The sequence below is a fragment of the Rutilus rutilus genome, assembly GCF_951802725.1.
Source record: "Rutilus rutilus genome assembly, chromosome: 19".
NCBI lineage: Eukaryota > Metazoa > Chordata > Actinopteri > Cypriniformes > Leuciscidae > Rutilus > Rutilus rutilus.
This window is the reverse complement of record NC_140232.1, coordinates 31,451,662-31,469,870: the sequence shown is the minus strand read 5'-3', so window position 1 is coordinate 31,469,870 and position 18,209 is coordinate 31,451,662. Positions and strand designations below refer to the sequence as shown.

The window sequence follows — 18,209 nt, the reverse complement described above, 5'->3', positions numbered from 1 at the left end:
CCAACTCTCTTTGCAGAACACACAATCCTTGCTCTCGTCTCCCAAACCATTCCCTCCTGCATAAGCTGTTTTTCTTTTTCTCATTTTCGCTGCAAATCAACAGACAATTTGGATCTCAATCTTCTTTCAGGCTATCATTTTTAATAACACACGCATGATCTTGCGTTATTTCCTCATCACTTTTCACGTGTGTTTGGTTGAGAAACGTAGTTTGCGGAACAGACAGAAGTTGTCGGCGATTCTTTCTTTTCTAAAGTCATGCAGTGTGAAATCGCCGATCCCTCGTGTAGTGTGAACACACCAGCAACTGAATGATACCCCAGATAGTCACGCAATGTGAAAAGAACAGTGACCCGACTACTTTGAAAATCGCGCAGAGTGAACTCGGCATCAGGAACCTCTCAGACCCCGGAGTCTGGAGTCCCGAGAAGGCTCGCTTCTGGAGTTTCAGCCAGTCAAAGCTCCACAGGAATTGGCCATATCTCAGGCCGGGGGCTAGGGACTTCGGGGTACACTGATCCAACAAAACCTGACGAAGTGCAGTGTGAATTGGCCTTAAAGTGATAGCTCACCCAAAAATGAATATTTTGTCATCATTTACTCACCCTTAAGTTGTTTCAAACCTGGTTTCTTTCTTCTGTTGAACACAAAGGAAGATATTTTAAAGAAGGTTAGTAATCAAACAGTGGACGGTAGCAATTGACTTCCATAGTAAGAAGAAAATACTATGGAAGTCAATGACTACCGTCAAGTGTCTGGGTACCAACATTCTTTAAAATCTCTTCTTTTTGTGTACAACAGAAAAAGAAACACACATGTGTGGAACAACATGAGAGTGAGTAAACGATTGTGAACCATCCCTTTAACTCTGCAAGCTCTGGCTATGACCAGCCTGGCTATAGTTTCAGAAATTGAGATCAACAACAGTCGTTTGCGAGAGATTCTGTGTGACATAAGCTCCTTAACAAACAAGCTCACACTGCAACATTCGCACAAATCCAGGTGTGTTCTGTGAGGTGTCACTTCTTCATTAGCCTTCTTCACTTTAATGAACGCCTACGGTTTTTTGACTATTCTGACTCAGACTTTCAGAGACCCCAAAGGCCAAATTACCATCGTACAGTCACAGCATGATCAAGCGAATTCCCTGCCGATCGATGCAGCATAATTACATGTCATCTCTCATTCTACAGAATTAGCTCTGTCGGCTGATGTCCCCTCTTCCTGTCTGCCTCTTTCTCATCACACATTGTTCTGCAGAAGAAGAACATCAAGGTCTGATCAGGTCCGATGCGGGTGCATCAGCGCTACAGCAAACCTACTAATAGGCATCCTGCCGAGCCGTCATTGCATCCATCTACGGATGGCAAAGATAAATTACTCTGCTTATTAAGAAACTCACACTGCAGACAAAAAAATGGAGCAGCTACAATTCCATAAGGCTTATCCCTGCATAAAAGGCACATCAAACAGAGCATACATACAATTCTAATGGTCAAATAATGTGGACTGTACTGACAAAGCACACGTAAGGTGACTGCGCCATTGCCAGTCTTTGTTTCCACTTCTCGTTTTAAAAGTCCAATTCAAGATTTCATTACTCAGAAGAGTGGCCTTCCGACCAGCCGGGGAATTTCAGAAGGAAACCACAGAGCAACCGTCTCCGCTTCAGTACCAAAGGTGCAAATAAACAAAAGCACAGCCACTCCGTGAAATCAATCAGGGGAGCCAACAGGTGGCGGCAATCCAATCCAAAATTTGCATTCAATGGCACAATGAGGAACATAACCTCGGCTTTGCTTTCTAAAGACTCCATTAGCATTTGAGTGAAAGCAGTCATGGGATGACAAGCACAGCATTTCCCCATGTGTTTTACCTTATGTGACCTCAATAATTCAAGTTTAAACACATCCACGCTGACGGAATCACACTCAAATGGGAGGCGGTAGCACATTTAAATGTCTTTTATCAATGTTTTACTTCAAAAGAAATGAGTAGTACTGTAAAATACTATCAAGCTCTTTTATTGTACAATTAACCTTTATGTTTTGGAGGAAATCCTGTGACGTCACATAGCGAATCATTTAAAAACAGATCTTGAAAAAAAAAACGTTCCATGAATGAATGTTTTGAGAATATTATAATAATTAGCGACAGGCCATTGAATTATTATAATGCACACCTGCTTAGTGTATGGCCACATTGATCATTTACAATGCTGTTCAGCCAATAACAATCAAGAACTATTATTCTATTAGTTACCGCAAGAATGTTAGCCAAATGTAACAGAAAACCTTACTAGAACATTAGCCAAAGTTTTGATAAAGTTCCCTGTTTGCTTAGCCTGGCTAACGTCAGACCAAGTCTCATTGAGACTTGGTCTGGGAACTACGTGCGCATTTTCTCGTATTTGAGGCGTGGTTTACGAATGCCCAGAGCCGTTTATTGGGCGCTATGAATGTCTATCAAATGCGCCTGTATGTAGCTCATAGCCAATCGCTTCAATTATACCAGATGACGTATGTAGAGTGAGAGAAATTCGACGAGGAAAAAGACGATGGGTCAAAGATTTATTTGTACACGATGGCGTTTAGCGAATATTACCGTTTGTGCAAGATAAACATGAGGGTAGAAGGTAACGTCGAGTCTGATATAAACAAACTGCTTCGGTGTCGTCATCATCTTGCTGCTCCCTCCCCGTTCTGTGATTGGTTCCCTTTTTCAGGGGAAAAATTGTCCCATGGTGTCCAGACTGCCATAGCAGCGTGAATAGAATCGCGCTGCGAGCAAGGCAGAATGGGGAAACCCAGGCTACTGTTTGCTGTGGTATTGCAGGAAAGTCGAGTACATAATATATGTTAATATTTTGAATTTATTCATTCAAAACTGAAGCGCTTGACGTGATTGCAAGGTCTGAAGTAAAGTCTAGTGAAGTAAAGTCATACCATGCTGAGATCACATGACTGGCTAAATACTACAGATTACACTATCATCTGAAGAATCAATTATTCACAGGGGGTAATATGCCTGTGAATGCATTGTTAACCATAAATATGTTTGCATGACACTGCATCCACACCAGTAGGTGTCAGCAGGATCCAAAATAAACACTTAAAGCACCAAATGCAAGTAAAAACTGCCTTAGACCAGATAAAAAAAACTGTTAGTTGGTAACTGCAACACATTGCATTATTAATCAAATTTAAATGCTTGCTCTCGCTAAATGTTAAACCAAACTAGAACTGTCATGACCCATGCATCTTCCCCCATCATACGTTTATCGAGGACATCATTTCTTTCCTCCAGAACTCCATTTGGAGGCACATTGAGTATTTCTCACATTAAGACACTGGAACAAAAATAAACAGAACAAAAACAAAGTGTCATTATGTTGTTTATGGCAGGTGCAGCTTCATCAAAAGATGGAGACCGTCTCATTTCATATATGATGCTGCAAAAGACATTATCCTACACTCCGTGCCACAAACACGACGAACGGCTTGAAATAATCATTTTGTCACAAGGAAAAAAATTTCTACTTAACATAATAATACAAAATACAGTCTCATGGCCAGTGAGCATTATTTATTGATGGCATATTTTCTCTATTCACTTGCCATTGCTTGGTGTAAAATAAATTATAGAGTGTTTGTATAAATCCAAAGACCATCAATGAAAATGTATCTTGCACCATACAGAGCTCTATAAAATAATCCACCAAATCGTTTTCAGATAAAAAAAATAAAAATTGACATTACAAATAGGGGTAAATTTGAGCATTCTAGAAAATGTAATGTTCTTCAACCAAACGAAAATTGACGTATAAAAAAATGATAAAATATCTATAAATTTAACAGGTGGAATCTAGTGCTTCTAGAAATACTCCATATGTTGTTTATATGAAAATATATTTTGGAGTCAAACTGGGTCAAGTGTCTCCAGATGACTCATGAACGGAAGATTTTCGGAGATTTTCCAGTCACCACTTAGGCATCAAGAAATGACTGAAAATACTGTACGGTTGCTCTTTCAAGTCAGATGTTAGATCAAGTCGTGCGCACAACAAAACAAAACCACAGAGTTATTTTCAAAGCATCACATCATATAGAAAACAGCAACGTACACGGTCACGTCCTCTCATCTGGTGTCAATGTTTTCTCACTACTAATGGACTGAGTTCACTGGATGAACTGCTTCATTGAAAACCACAAGATGCTTTCTTTGTTCTTGATGAGAAGAGATAAGGATTTGTAAAGCTCATATCTCAAGGTCTTCAGGGAAAACTACATCGAAAGGTCTTAAATTCCTAATCGGCACCAATTATCAGCGGCCGCTATCTCAACGATTAGGCTTGTCGGCCTTGAAGCAAAGCCTGCGAGAATCGAGACGAGGAGAACATTGCTTTTGTGTTAGCAAAGAATCAGACTGAACCTCAAACACAAAACTTTGGTCATGTACACCACTGAATTCGTTAGGCTAAATCATTTATATTAGGCTACTGTACGTATTAATCATTTCATTGTATTTATAGGGGCTATGTGTGGAATTGTTATTAGCGATTAGTGAACTGTAGTCAGCAACATAGGAGACTGAACGTGATTCAAGGCCCCAATATACTCATGAAAACGTGAGAAAACGACAGTTAAGAAAACATCTGATCGTAGCAATGTGGACATAATTGCACCAGTTAATTCATCTGCATTTTGTCGACAGATGAGGTCATTAAAATTACACTAACAACATGCTAATTCATGTTAACAACATGCTAAAACATGCTAGCAACATGCTAATTCATGCTAGCAGACTGTTAAATCATCAATCTGTCTAATATTTTGCTATATCTATCTATCTAATAATTATTTCAATCTATCAATCTGTCTTTCTTATATTTTAAATCTGGCTTTTAAAACTACTCAACTAAAACTTAAACTGAAAACCTTCAAACTGCAAGCTTTTAAAACCACTTCAAACTTCAAAACTACTTGTTACACAAAGAAAAATCTTGTAAAACAGAGACCAAGTCCTGTAAGAAGTAAAATTTAATTCAGATTCATACTCATGAACGAGACCCGCTTCCTCAATTGTGAATTGTACACACTCACACTCACACTCACCTTGTGTTTTTGTCCTCAGAGGCTCGGCGATGTTGCCAGGGTGATCATATCAGCATTTCCACGGTTCTGTGTGTAGCTGTGGGAGTTTGAGGTGGCATTGATGATCAAAAGAGCTCTTGACTGACAGAAGACTTCATCTAAGACCGTGTGCGCACATCCATCGCCTACAGTGACAGCAAAGATTGATTCTCCTTGTATTACATGTTTTGTAGTGATAATTAGTGTGAGTAATGCGAGCAAACAAGCCGATTCCCCACTGAAACAACAGTATTTAGGTTTTTACACCAGCCTAAAGTTGCATTTCCAAAATAAACACTACTTTAACCAACACATTGGCCTTTTGAGCGTAATACAAAATTCATGTGAATAAAAAATATATATATTTTGACCAAAAAAAAGCTCACATTTGTCATGCAATATGCAATAAGACATACTTCAGTGCAGTGGTTCTCATTCGGTTTTGCATTTTGTATTAGGACAGTGCCAACACAGTGTCTAAATTGTTTATCGAATGTAAAGAAAATGATCATTAAACCAAACATGAAATGCATTAATATTACCCTGAATTGCACAGGCCAAACAAAATGCAAAATGACTCACATGGCCAGGCTGAGTAAGAAAACCCACAGTTTTGTAAACCCATAAACAACAAGTGTGATGTACTGTATCAACCTAACACACAGAACAAGCACTAATATTGAATCAGTATTAGTCATATTTCCCCAAAATACAATGTGTGAAGGATTTCACCTTCAACACTAACAAGTATGGGAATCTGCCCTTTTAAATGTAAATGCATATCTTGATATTGTAACTACGGATGACTTTATGGCTAGTTATGTTGTATTATTCATATTTATAATAGTTTTCAATATCCAAATGAGAAGCACTGCTTTTCTGTGAACACTGCGGTTGGATCATGAAATCCTCTCGAGGACTCTTTGATTCAAAATAGCTTATTTAATCCACTTACTTACTGTGATTCTTTGAACACATTTTGCATTAGATAATCCAAGGGGAATATTTCACTGGAATGAAGCTCGACCGCCTACACAGAGGCCATGAATCACAAATCAAACATGTCAGGTGTAAATAGGCGGGTCAGCAGCGGGTTTCGCTGAGTTTGTGATTCTCTGTGATTGGTGGAATGCTGTGAGGGGGCGGAGTTTGAGCGGAAACACCTGTTTACCTGCTTCAGGTGAGAGTGTGAGTTGAGGAAACCGCAAAGAAAACAGCTGATAGAACTGCAGGGTTTGTTGGATTATTCTGAAATTGGTTGCTCCGCTGAGAGGTAATTTATATTTTTTCACACAATACTCTTATTGAGTTTACATAAGATTTATAAGAAGACAACAAAGCTAGTTGGTTGTGATAGGAAGACCTTTAGTTTGGACTTTGCTCTTTAAAAGATCCTTGCCTGCTCTGACCTTCGTTCTTCTGGCTTATTTAATTTCTTATGAGACTGAGATGATTATTGCAGACTGTCAGTAAGCTAGTGCTCAAAGAAGGCTCATCGAATCGAAAGCATACTGTATATATTTAAGCTGCATTCAGTTGTGACAGAACTCTCTTCCTCAAAGTTTTATTTACTGTGTGTTTTATTGGCAGCAACTCTGACACATGATTTGGTCCTTAAATGATTTATAGACACACTGATAACAATCACAGTTTCAGTGCTTTGAGATTTTAACAAGTAACCCATTTCCCTATTTATTGCCCCCCTTTTTTTTTTTTTATAACTCCACCTGGTGTTTCAAACATTATATTGTTTTAGTCACACTGTAGGCTACTAAATGCCTTATTTGCCATACACAGGATATGAAAATAGCGATAGGCGAAAATATCGGTCAGGCAGATAAATTAGGCAGTGTTTGAGATTTTTGCCAAACTGGTCAAAAATATCCAAACACACTTTTCATTTGTTAGTGCACAATTTCTGTTTTGAAATGTATGTTTTAAATTAAGTAAATATTGTGTAAAAAAAAAAAAAAGTAAATTAATTTATTCAATTATTAATATTGTTATTATTAAAATTGTATTTTACATAACATTCTTATAATATTGTATATACAGTATCATTATAAATTGGGTTCAGTATTGGCTTTTAAAAAGGCTATATCTGTCAGATACAAGTCTATAGTTCTTGATTTAATTTTTCTGTGCCATATTTCTTTTGTTGACATTTCTCCTTTACTACTTCAGAGTGATTAATGTTGTTGTTTTTTTACACCTTTGAATCGAAACTCGAGACTTTCTCATTCCAGTTGCGTTAAAATGACATTTGAATTTGCCAGAACTGAGACCCTTATCAGAATCAAATGACTCACACTTGCAAATGAGGTGTCCAGTCAGCGAGCGACAATGACAGTCTGTTCTTCTTTTCCCCCAGGTTTTCAGTGAGTTGATATTTGGCTATGAGCAAGTTTTGGATCAACTTCCCCTTACCGCTGGCTGCATTATACATCATTGCAGCGTGTCTAAATCATGCAGGTGTGTGAAATATATTTATTTATTTAACAATCTCTTTGAGGGTTTTCTGTGTTAAAGGTCACTTTTCTCTTCACTTTGTGTGGGCTGCATTGAGTTTCCACGGCAGTGTGACCATGTTATGCATAAATTAACCCTGCATATTAAGAAGTTGCACTGGCCTCCCACTCTGCTTTATGCAAATTCTAGCTCTGAATATTACTGGTTCTGAGATTCAGTTCAATGCACTTGCATGTGCATTTCAGACTTTAAAAAAAGCAGAAGATGTAGCGTCAACAAAACAATAGTTCATTATGTGTGAGTGCGATTTGCATCATATTGAGTGCGCTGAAATTATAGAGCATGAAAATGCATAATTCTTAACCATACATCAACGGTCTTACATGGGTTTAGCCCAGCGGTGTTGCTCAACACATTCATGCTTGGACTGTTTTTATTCCAGCTGAGAGAGGCGATCCGTAAATCACAGGCACTCCCTGCGTTTTGTGTGAAAGTGCAATGCTAACAGGAATGACATAGTTGTCTGACATGTCTGGTTGTGTTGGTGGTGCAAAAAACAAAACAAACCTGAAAGTCTGTAGCATTTCCCAAAAATCAAAAAAACAAAAATCATATGCCCCAAGCAAAGATTGCTCATCTGTAATCAAAGCAGTTGTTTGTGAATTTGAGACACAAAGATAGTGACAGGAGCATCTGAAGACAGTAAAGCACATCAGATCACATTGCATAGATCACCTAATTGTTCTTTCAGGCTTCAAGTCTTCCCATTCAGTTTCTGATGATAGTAAACTGTTGTTGTTCGGTAACATTTCTGTGACCTTCACAGCTATGGCCTTTGTCTAAGCTTTAACAAGCACTAAATGTTATAAATTAGCATTGTGCCATGAGTATTAATTTTGCTTCCAGCATTAACATGCCTCTTTTCACTCTTAAAAAAATAAAGGTTTTATTGATATTTAGGGTTCCATGAACAACTTTTAATATTCACGGACCCTTTCCATTACACAAAAGGTTCTTTAGATGTTCTTCACACTACCGAACACCCCCTTTTGGAAGCTTTATTTTTAAGATATTCTGCTTGGTGCAGTTAAGGTTATGCTATTCCATCCGTAAAAAACATTTTCTAGTGATCATGGCTCAGGTAATTCATCAAATATGGGAGCAGAAAGTTATTACCGTCCAAATATCCAGAAGCACCATGCAAGTGCACTTTCAGCATTTTAAAAAGAGCCGATTGATGGTGTCTGGATATGTGGAGTGATGCTGCACAGACTGTATCATCCTCCACACAACCAACACTCAGAACCAATCCGCAAGATTGAAGCATGGAAATTGCACCTAGCAGATTTTCTAGCTCAGACAGAATGTGCAAATAAATGGCATTATTAGCAACCGTGATTCATTATAGCAAATCCCCCTCTTGATCCCTTTTTAAAAGTGCATATCATGGAAAACAGGATCGTTTGTGCTCTTTCGAAATAAATGGTGTCATGTCACTTCTTCCTCAGACCAATCATTGAAATTAAGCTGCAGAAATGGTTTCGTCAGAAATAGCCACAGTTATGAAGTCGCAACTATGAGCACATTAACACATGAGCACATATCAAAGGGCTAAGTAATATTTAGCAACTTGGAGATGTCATTGACATCCAAAGAGGTTAGCCAGTCATAACAGAGCTCATTTATAAATAACGTGCAGTTGAAAAACTGTGACAAGCCTGTTTAATTTGCATTATAAACAAAACAGCGGCTGGTTTTTGTGGAGAAAGTTTCAGGGAGAAAATGCAACACAAAAGTGCTCTTTAATTAAATGTGCAAAAACTGATGGTCGTGGCCCAAACATAACTGGATAAGTTATGTGAGGAATAATTAACGACGGGCCTTTGAATTAGGCCATTAGAAAAGGTTAGGGTTAGTGCTATAAATACATACATGATTAATGTAGATGCATGATCTGATGAATATTTTGAGGTGCGGTAAGTGCTATTAACCCTAATAGCACTGCGGTTACCGCGCCTCAAAATATTCTTCAGATCATGTATTTCACGACATCAGGTTTTTGACCTTAAAACGCTCTCGAGTTTAGGACAATTTTGTTGTTGTTGTTGTTAATTCCAAAACGTCATTTTAGAGCTAGTAATGGTGTCTTGAGCCGTTAATAGCAGACTAATGCAGTTATGATAGAGAGAGAGATGTGAATTACCTCGGTCTGAGCGTCTCCTAATGGTGTTTGGCAGCAGCGTCGCTAATAATAGCGAAACTGTAAGTGTATCTTCTCCAAGAACAACACCGTTATTACCTCGCTAGTGATACATGTCATGTAGCTTTTAAGTTCTTAAACTATTTTACTGACAAAATCGTCAGAGCAGCGCTGACGACACGTTTCTATGCGAGTGTGTGTACGTACTGTATGTGTGTGTGTGTGTGTGTGTGTGTGTGTGTTTGAGTGGGAGAGTGGGAGAAAGAGAGTATGTGCTTTCCATACATAATAAAAATTTATTTTGTGGATATAATTTGACGTTTTTTTATCCTATTGTTTACTATATTTATTTGCTTGGTCAGTGTCGTTGTGGGGTTTGGTCATTTTGTTGTTCTAGGCTGTACAGACCTGAAATGGTGATATGGAACTGTAATGCGTTCAAGACCTGCCTGGAACTATTTTAGCCGTGTGTTTCGCTGAAAATAATTACACACCTTAGAACGTTTGTCAAGATTCAACATCAGAGTATAAGCAAATAATAAAATGCAACAAACCATACAATCATGAGTAGTAAAGATAGCACTTTAAAGGGTTAGTTCTCTCCTATTTACTCACCCTCATGTCGTTCAAAACCCTTAAAGTGACAACATGTAGAATGCAACAGGACATTTCTGAATGGTTAGTTGAAGAATTTTGATAGATTATGTGTAGTTATCTTCTAGTCATTGATTAGCATATTCTGTCATGAATAATGACATGTTCTGTTCAATCTATAAATCGTGTTCCGGGGCGGGGTTTATGTAAATTTAAGGGTTCGTAATGTCACTAACCTGGGAGGAATGTCGTGTAATCCCATTAAAAAAACGATTTCTTTAAAAGCAAATATCTTCCTTTGGTTTAGTCCAAAAGAGACATGATTGCTTTATATGATGAACAGATTGAATTTAGGCTTTTAGTGATCTAGTCTCATATGGATTAGTTTTATGATCTCTTTATGAATTTTTTGAAGCGTCAAAGTGGTAGTTGCGTAGCTGTCAATGGAGGGACAGAAAGCTCTCAGATTTCATCAAAAAGATCTTCGATTGTGTTCCGTAGATTTGAATTCGGGTTTGGAACGACATGAGTGCGAGTAATTAATGACAGAATGATCATTTTTAAAAAAACTAGTTGAGAACCAAACCAAACGAAATTGGACAAGACAGGTGTTTGTAAAATGAATGGTCATTAATTCATTATTCTGTATCTCTCTCTGTGAACCTTTAGCTCTTACGTGGGCTATACAGGTGACGACCACAGGACCACAGACAATCAAGAAAGCCCAGGGGGAGAGTCTTACTTTGGGCTGCACGTACACCGTGGGCACCATGGATGTCGGAGACCTGGACATTGAGTGGACACTCGTCAGTCCAGACATGACCCAGAAAGATGAGCTGGTGAGAGGGCACTGAGAGTACAAAATGGATATTAAAGTGTTCGTGACATGGATATTTTTATTGAATATGTTTCTTGTGTCAGTAAACAGCCATTGTTATGATTGGCTAACTTCATTGCATAGGAGAAGTATCAACGCGCACTCCCTATATAGCACACGAGTAAGGGCATGTTTACACGACAATGATGTTCTAAAAGCGGAAATGTTTTTACTTTGTGTCTTTTGCATACAGGTGACGCCATTGATCAAAACGATCCCTGTGAAAATGATTAAAATCGCTGTATTCTGCTGCCAGGCCAGTAGGTGTCGATGTCACTTTGTAAAGAAAAACTTTGTCACCGTTTTAACAAATTTACATTTTTGTAGTTTACAAAGAGACAATAACAGTATCGTTTTTAAAAAACATGCACTTTGAAACCCGTTTTCAAAAGTTTGCGTTTTCAGGTCCCCAAAACGCTCATTGTCGTGTAAATTATCAGCCAAAACGCAAAAGCATTTTGAAACTGTTTACCTTGAAGGGACCTCTTACATCAAAAGCTCAAGGAAAATTTGACTTCTCATGTCAGAAGCACATTCTCATCTTGTATTGAGTAAAGGTAATTTACTTAAGCTTGGCACAATTTGTCATTGTGGTTTAGTTTAACTGGAAGTACAAAAATATCTAACATTAAAAAATATTTAAAACTACATGGACAGTTTATATATATATAAGACACAACAACAAAAATATAAAAAGAAAACAAAAAAGAAAATATAAAAATTATATAAACTATAATTGTACAGAAATAGTAAAAGAAAAAGGCCTACTTTTGAAAGATTATTTGAGTATGTTTTACGAGAAAATTGTATTTTAGTTTTAGTTTTAGTAATTGTTTCTACACCCTTTTTTTTTGTGTGTGTGTGTACATTAATGAAACTATTGAAGGAATAAAGGTGATTTTAAAACTGCAAAGAATGCATGCCGTGCAGCTTTTCTTGACGTAACATCTGGTGTTTCTGATAAGACAAGAATGTAAGAATGTTTTCTCAGCTACAAGGAGATCACAGTCTGATCAATCGTATATCATCTTGATGGATTTTTGTAATTTCCTCCCATTTCTCCCTCGTCCAAACTACTTAACCTCATGCTTTCCAGGGATGTGTGTGGAGATTTGGAGAAATTCGTGTTTACGGTGTATTAGCGGCTCCGTGTTAATGACGGCAGGTGGTTAGACCTGTTATATTAGATAAGGCTCACTGAACTGGGTTTCTCTCTCTGACAGATCTTATCCTACACCGGAGGGAAACTCTATCAGCTAGGAAACACAGACCTGATGAGTCGCTTGAAGTTTGTCGGTGACCCGAGTCTCGGCGACGCCACGATCACCTTCTCCACCCTCAAGGTCTCGGACACGGCCACGTACCAGTGCAAAGTGAAGAAGACACCCGGCATCGACTCCAGGAAAGTCACTTTAGTGGTGCTGGGTGAGGACTTGCACATTCTCTGTCTCTGCTGACCTGCTCTTGCGCTCTTATCAAGCTGCCGGGTTTCTGTTGTACCGGTTCTCTCCACCCCAACATGCCCCTTTCATCCAGTCGTTCAGGATGACATGACTGGAATGGCAGGTGGGGTGGATGTTCTTTGTTCACGCCTGCCTTCTGTTTTCCTCTGTTAACCTCAGCCCAACCCCGCCACCTCGTCTGTCGAGAGCCTCAATGATTTCCACTTTCTCGGAAAACTCCAGTTCAGTGCTGTGATCCTTTAAGAGTCCTGTGTAATTATAGTTTAGGATTTTTAGATCTTGAGGCTGATTCTATCTTATTTCAGGTTTGTGTTATTTTTTGCAGCCTTTATAGTTTCAGTTGAGAGATTATAATCTATATCTATTTTTTTTTTTTTTTTTTTTTTTTTTTTTTATAGTAGGCTATTTGTAGTACTTTTGGGGCTTCTTTAGCGTTCAAAAGTGAAATAAAAAATAATTTATGATTATTTTTTGGAGCCATGTAAATGTATTTACTCAAGTTTCTGTTTTATATAGTATTCTTTTCTTTTTTTTATTCCAGTGAACAAAAATTGTTTTCGTTTATAATAATAACATCTCTACCTAGGGCCCATGTTATTCCAGTATCATTGAGATACTTCATATTCATATTTTGAATTAGTTTTTATTTTTAAATGATCCATTTTCATTTTAATTCTAGTTACAATTTTAGTAATTTTGTTGTGTGCTCATCTTTTGTTTTTTAAACCCTTAAATGAATGAATGTTTCGCCAATCATTATTACATATTCGGGTCTTTAGCGACCCGGATCTATACCATATAACACAGATTGATCTCTAACTGTCGCAATAATATAAAACTCTCCTGATGTTTTGCAAAAGAATAAAAGAAAACAAATTTTGTTAATTTTTGGAACTTCAATTTGAGCAGATGTTTTTTTTTTTTACCATCGTCAGAGCTCATTTCCACATTAGGCTATATTCAACATCTGGCACATATTTGCTATCTCAAACTATAGTTTATTTGTTATATGTTAAAATAAACATGAAGATTAGAAATGTTGCCTTGGATACTAGGTGGAAAAAAAAATAAGCTAAAATTGTATTTGCTTTCAGTTAACGTTTATTTAATTTCAAGTAAACGTGATTTCAAGTAACGAATATTATTTTACGAAAGTTATTATTTTAGTTAACTATAATAACATGACAACATATTTTTCAAGGGCTGGACAATATATCAAATATTCACAATATATTTGTAATTTTGCTGCATCACTGCAATGGTTTAAATTAATTTTTGTCTGGCCATTCAATTTTCTAAACAGCGTGACACTAATCTCACAATCCTTCCAAGTATGAGAGTGTCAACATGAAATTGCACTCCCAACCCATTTTACTTCCTTAAATGTGACGCCTTTCTGTGTGAAACAGGATATTCAATGAGGAAAACATTTATAGGACTTGATTTTATCTATGAGGAATGAATTAGATTGTGAAAAGCTGGTGTTGTACACCTGAAAGGGATCCAAGTTACCAGTTATCCAAGACAAATTTCTTTCTTTTTAAATGTATGTATACATAGGCCTAGTGCTATCATTAATGACGTTGCAGGCTCATAACAGATCATTTTGTTCCATGCATCAGCCATGTGATTTTGTCCATGACCTCTGATTATTTTTCTTTTGGTTTCTGTCAGTACGACCTTCGCCCCCTAAATGCTGGCTGGAAGGCAGCGAGGAGAAGGGCGGAACCGTTTCGCTCCGCTGCAAAACCTCCCAGGGTTCATCACCTCTGAAATATGCATGGACCAAAGAAAGTGGAAACATGCCACCAACCGCAACACAGAGTGAGTGAGTGAGTGAGTGAGTGAGTCCCCAGCGGTGAGCGCAGGTCTAGCGCAACGCTAGCGGATAGTTGAAGCGAAAGCTCAATATTTGGTAGCGCTTGAAGAACCTGTAGCTTCAGGCCTGTGTGTCCTAAAGCCAGCTGTTGTAGATGAAAACAAAAACATTTTTTGAGCCTCATAGCAACCAAACAAGTTTGACTGTGTGCACTCTGCCGTAAACGCCGCCGTCGGGGCCTTTCGCAATGGCTGCTCATTCTGAATGACTCTTTTGTTTAAAGATCCCCTGACCGGAGAGCTGCTCATCTCCAACCACAGCGAGAGCTACACGGGGAAGTACCTCTGTGAGGTCAGCAATGAAGTCGGAGCGGAGCGATGCACATACGCCCTTAAAGCTTATAACCGTAAGTATGGGTGGATCCACAAAGTATTTAGACAAGTAAGGCACACTTGACGTCTGAATGTCAATAACATGTCGGCGTTGAGTATTGAGTGCAAAAAATAACTGTTTTCTTTTTAAAAACATTTTAAAATGAAGAAGAAATGGCTTAAACCATGAAGTTAGTGAATTGAAAAGTTCCTGAGACTTTTGAGACCTTTTAAATCTATGTCTTTAAGTAGCTTAAGTATCCAAATACTTGAAAGCAGTTTATTTGCACACAAAAGAAGTGTCTTTATGCTTATTGAACCAATGGAGAAATTGAGAAATCCAGTCATTTTCCTGTATATTCAGGACATTTCTGTTCAAGGTTCATATATACAGTAGCATGTCTGTTTATGAAGGCCATTATGCAGCATGTGTCCTTGAACAAAATATGTAAGACTCACTCAACAGAGCATTTTTTGTGCATATTATTTTGATTAACCCATTTATTCTCCAGATGATTTTGTAAGGCAATTGAAGCCTCAGCAGCACGGTCAGATGAATTGTTTCTCAGGTTAAGAATCGAGCAAGCCATTTCTGCACATAATCTATTGGCTTTTTATCGTAATCTTTTATCTCTAGCAACCAATAAAGTGGGAGTGATTGTGGGAGCTGTGATTGGTGCTTTGCTGCTGCTGCTGCTCCTCCTTTTGCTGATCTGGCTCCTGATTTGCTGTTGCAACAAGCGGCGCTATGAAAAAGAGATAGCCAATGAGATCAGGTAAGACATTGCTTGTTTATTTAAAAACATTGGAATAGGTGGAATGTTGATGAAACAGAAGTATAGTGACAGATCTTTTCCTCCGTATTATGACTTATCAAAAAGGAACAAATGTAGGGCGGGACTTGGTTTCTATGCGTCAGTTGTTGATTGGATCTGAAAATGGAGGTAGATAAACGCGAGTTTAAGTGGACTAAATGATTGGAGAAGTCCTGCATACATCATCAGAGAGAAGTCATCTACACCGAAATGACATAAAAAAATTAAATAAAAAAAAGAAACTTATGTAGGCATGAATTGTTTTCAATAAGATATATGGCATGCATTTGGAAAATAGATTCAATTCATGCCGACTTTAAAGTTAAAATCCCACAGACGTACATTAAAGGAGGCAAAGTCGCAGATACAAGAATGTCAGTGAAACTTGAAGTTGGATTCTTTTGACTTGACCTAGTATGCAAGCACTAAAAAACACATTACACAACTACATTAGCAACCACCCACAACACCCTAACAACATAGTGGGAAGGTTTGCCTGGGCGTAGTCATAGTCCTAGAGGATATTTTGTCAGCATTTTAGTGCATTTTCACACTCTTTAGGAAAATATTGCCCAGAACTATTGTTTTCTTCCTTCTAATATTGTGAAACTTAATTATCAAATGTGAAAATCCATTTTGCTCAAAAAACTGAGTGGTTTGAATGGGAATGGTGCCTCTGGTGTGTTCACGCTATTTCGGAAGTACTGCAATTGAGTTTCCAACTTGTAAAAAGCGTTCATGTCCTCGTAGAACTCGTAATTCCAACTTGTAACTTGACCGCTGTACCACCTGACCTGCCGTTGATAATGTTGCCATAGAAATGCATCCAAGAACAGCTCATTATGAGAACAGCTCCAAGTAGAACGTCACCCGTTGTCATCTCGTAATTACGGTAGCCTAATAACGAGAGGGTGTGAATGCAGCATGTCTCAACACTGGCGTACTGTCTCACACTACACCAGCGGAGGTAGCCTACATACTTTTAGTTCATCGTTAAAGAATGTCTCACAACAAATCTCATGGGTAAATACCTGGCTGACAAGTCACCAATACTGGTACATTGTTATTCATCAACTGCAACCACACCCAATAATACCTAACTGGACTGGCCCCAAATATATATGTGTCCTTTATATACATATATAAAAATAAATGTGGCTAACACCATGTGACATTGCTCCTTTCTCAGGGAGGACACCGCAGCTCCGGAGAGTCACCCGGGAAGCCGTAACACCAGCTTCCGTTCTGTAATGGATTACCGCGCCCACCACGGGATCCACTACAGCTCCGTACAGAATGCCGATGTCACACGGGCCGGATCCGGTCACAGCAGTGCCAACACCGAACGCAGCAGAGTCCAAAGGGAAGCCAGCATGCTTGCGTCTGATCACAGGCCTCAGCTCACGTATGACAGCAAATACGGATATCCCGTATAACATCTGACGTCCTGCCAGGGGACACTATGCGCTCAAAAGATTTGAGGACATTAATACTGCACAGAAGAATATTCACATTTGTGAATTCTCCTAATGTTCAAGATAGAGATCTTATAATATATGTGTATAGTTGTGTTGTTGTATTTTTGTAAGATTGTTTTATAAGTATTTACATAGTCGTTTTGGTGAAATGTGGTCAAAATGATAATGGAAATTTAAATACATTAAACTAACAAACCTTTTTGTTATAACAATAAATTCTATCTTTTAAGATTGAAAGTAAAACATAAAGTGTCATCTGAGTGGTTGATGTTTACTAGGGCTGTTTTTCAATTATTTTAAATTTAATTAATTTTGATTAATGATTATTTTTATTTAAATTCAATTTATGAAATGTAATATATAAAAAATCATTATTACTGAATAAATCATGCCCCCAGACCCATATGCAAATTACTCAGTGAATTTTCCTATCCTATCATCAGAGTAGTTTCAAGGATCAGATTGCACAGAATTTTGTTTGTTTTTTGTGTTCAAAAAGAGCGAAAGCGGTCTGAGCTGTGACACATGGGGCAGAAATCTGTTGACATGGGGCAGAAGTCCAGCCCCTCTAGACAATTTTATTTATAACGCTTCTCACAATGGACAATATTTCAAACAAAGCATCTTTACAGAAAAATAATAATGCCTCAAATTCTGTGAGGTCCTCATTTGGACGTTCAATTAGGCTACATGAAAATTATGCCTTAGAGTATTTTTCTGTAAACCCCGAGTGAGCAAGCCAAAGAGTGGTTCTCACTGTCAAGTCCAGCTTAATGGCATAATGGCTGGAGAAGGTCCAAACGCACCTAACCCTGCCCATAACTCTATCCCTCCACCCATCAGATCCACAGAGGAGGAAATATACTAGATCAAGCTCAACCCATGACGTCCAGAGAGGTGGAGCTGGACATCATGTGTCTCTACAGTGAGCACCACTTGAAGCCAAAAGGAACCCAACTTCTTACAGTAGGTGTTAGGAGTGGAGAAAGAA

At 38.1% G+C, this 18,209-nt stretch overlaps 1 protein-coding gene across 1 annotated transcript; it reads left to right on the top strand.

Moving 5' to 3' along the window:
* The first annotated feature begins 6,307 nt into the window (after positions 1 to 6,307).
* vsig8b (V-set and immunoglobulin domain containing 8b) lies at positions 6,308 to 17,622 on the top strand. Its single transcript, XM_084388695.1, has 8 exons — positions 6,308 to 6,405; positions 7,504 to 7,604; positions 11,065 to 11,234; positions 12,496 to 12,697; positions 14,410 to 14,559; positions 14,838 to 14,960; positions 15,563 to 15,701; positions 16,930 to 17,622. Exons 2-8 carry the CDS (start codon positions 7,529 to 7,531, stop codon positions 17,174 to 17,176), a joined length of 1,107 nt encoding a protein of 368 aa, XP_084244821.1. The 5' UTR covers positions 6,308 to 6,405; positions 7,504 to 7,528; the 3' UTR covers positions 17,177 to 17,622.
* The last annotated feature ends 587 nt before the right edge of the window (positions 17,623 to 18,209 follow it).

What these genes read in the sequence shown, in the direction of transcription:
- vsig8b (XM_084388695.1), top strand. Translation starts at nt 7,529, where the DNA reads ATGAGCAAGTTTTGGATCAACTTCCCCTTACCGCTGGCTGCATTATAC. An exon ending in CGCCCTTAAAGCTTATAACC is followed by an intron (nt 14,961 to 15,562) that starts GTAAGTATGGGT and finishes TTTTATCTCTAG; the next exon opens with CAACCAATAAAGTGGGAGTG. An exon ending in GAGATAGCCAATGAGATCAG is followed by an intron (nt 15,702 to 16,929) that starts GTAAGACATTGC and finishes CTCCTTTCTCAG; the next exon opens with GGAGGACACCGCAGCTCCGG.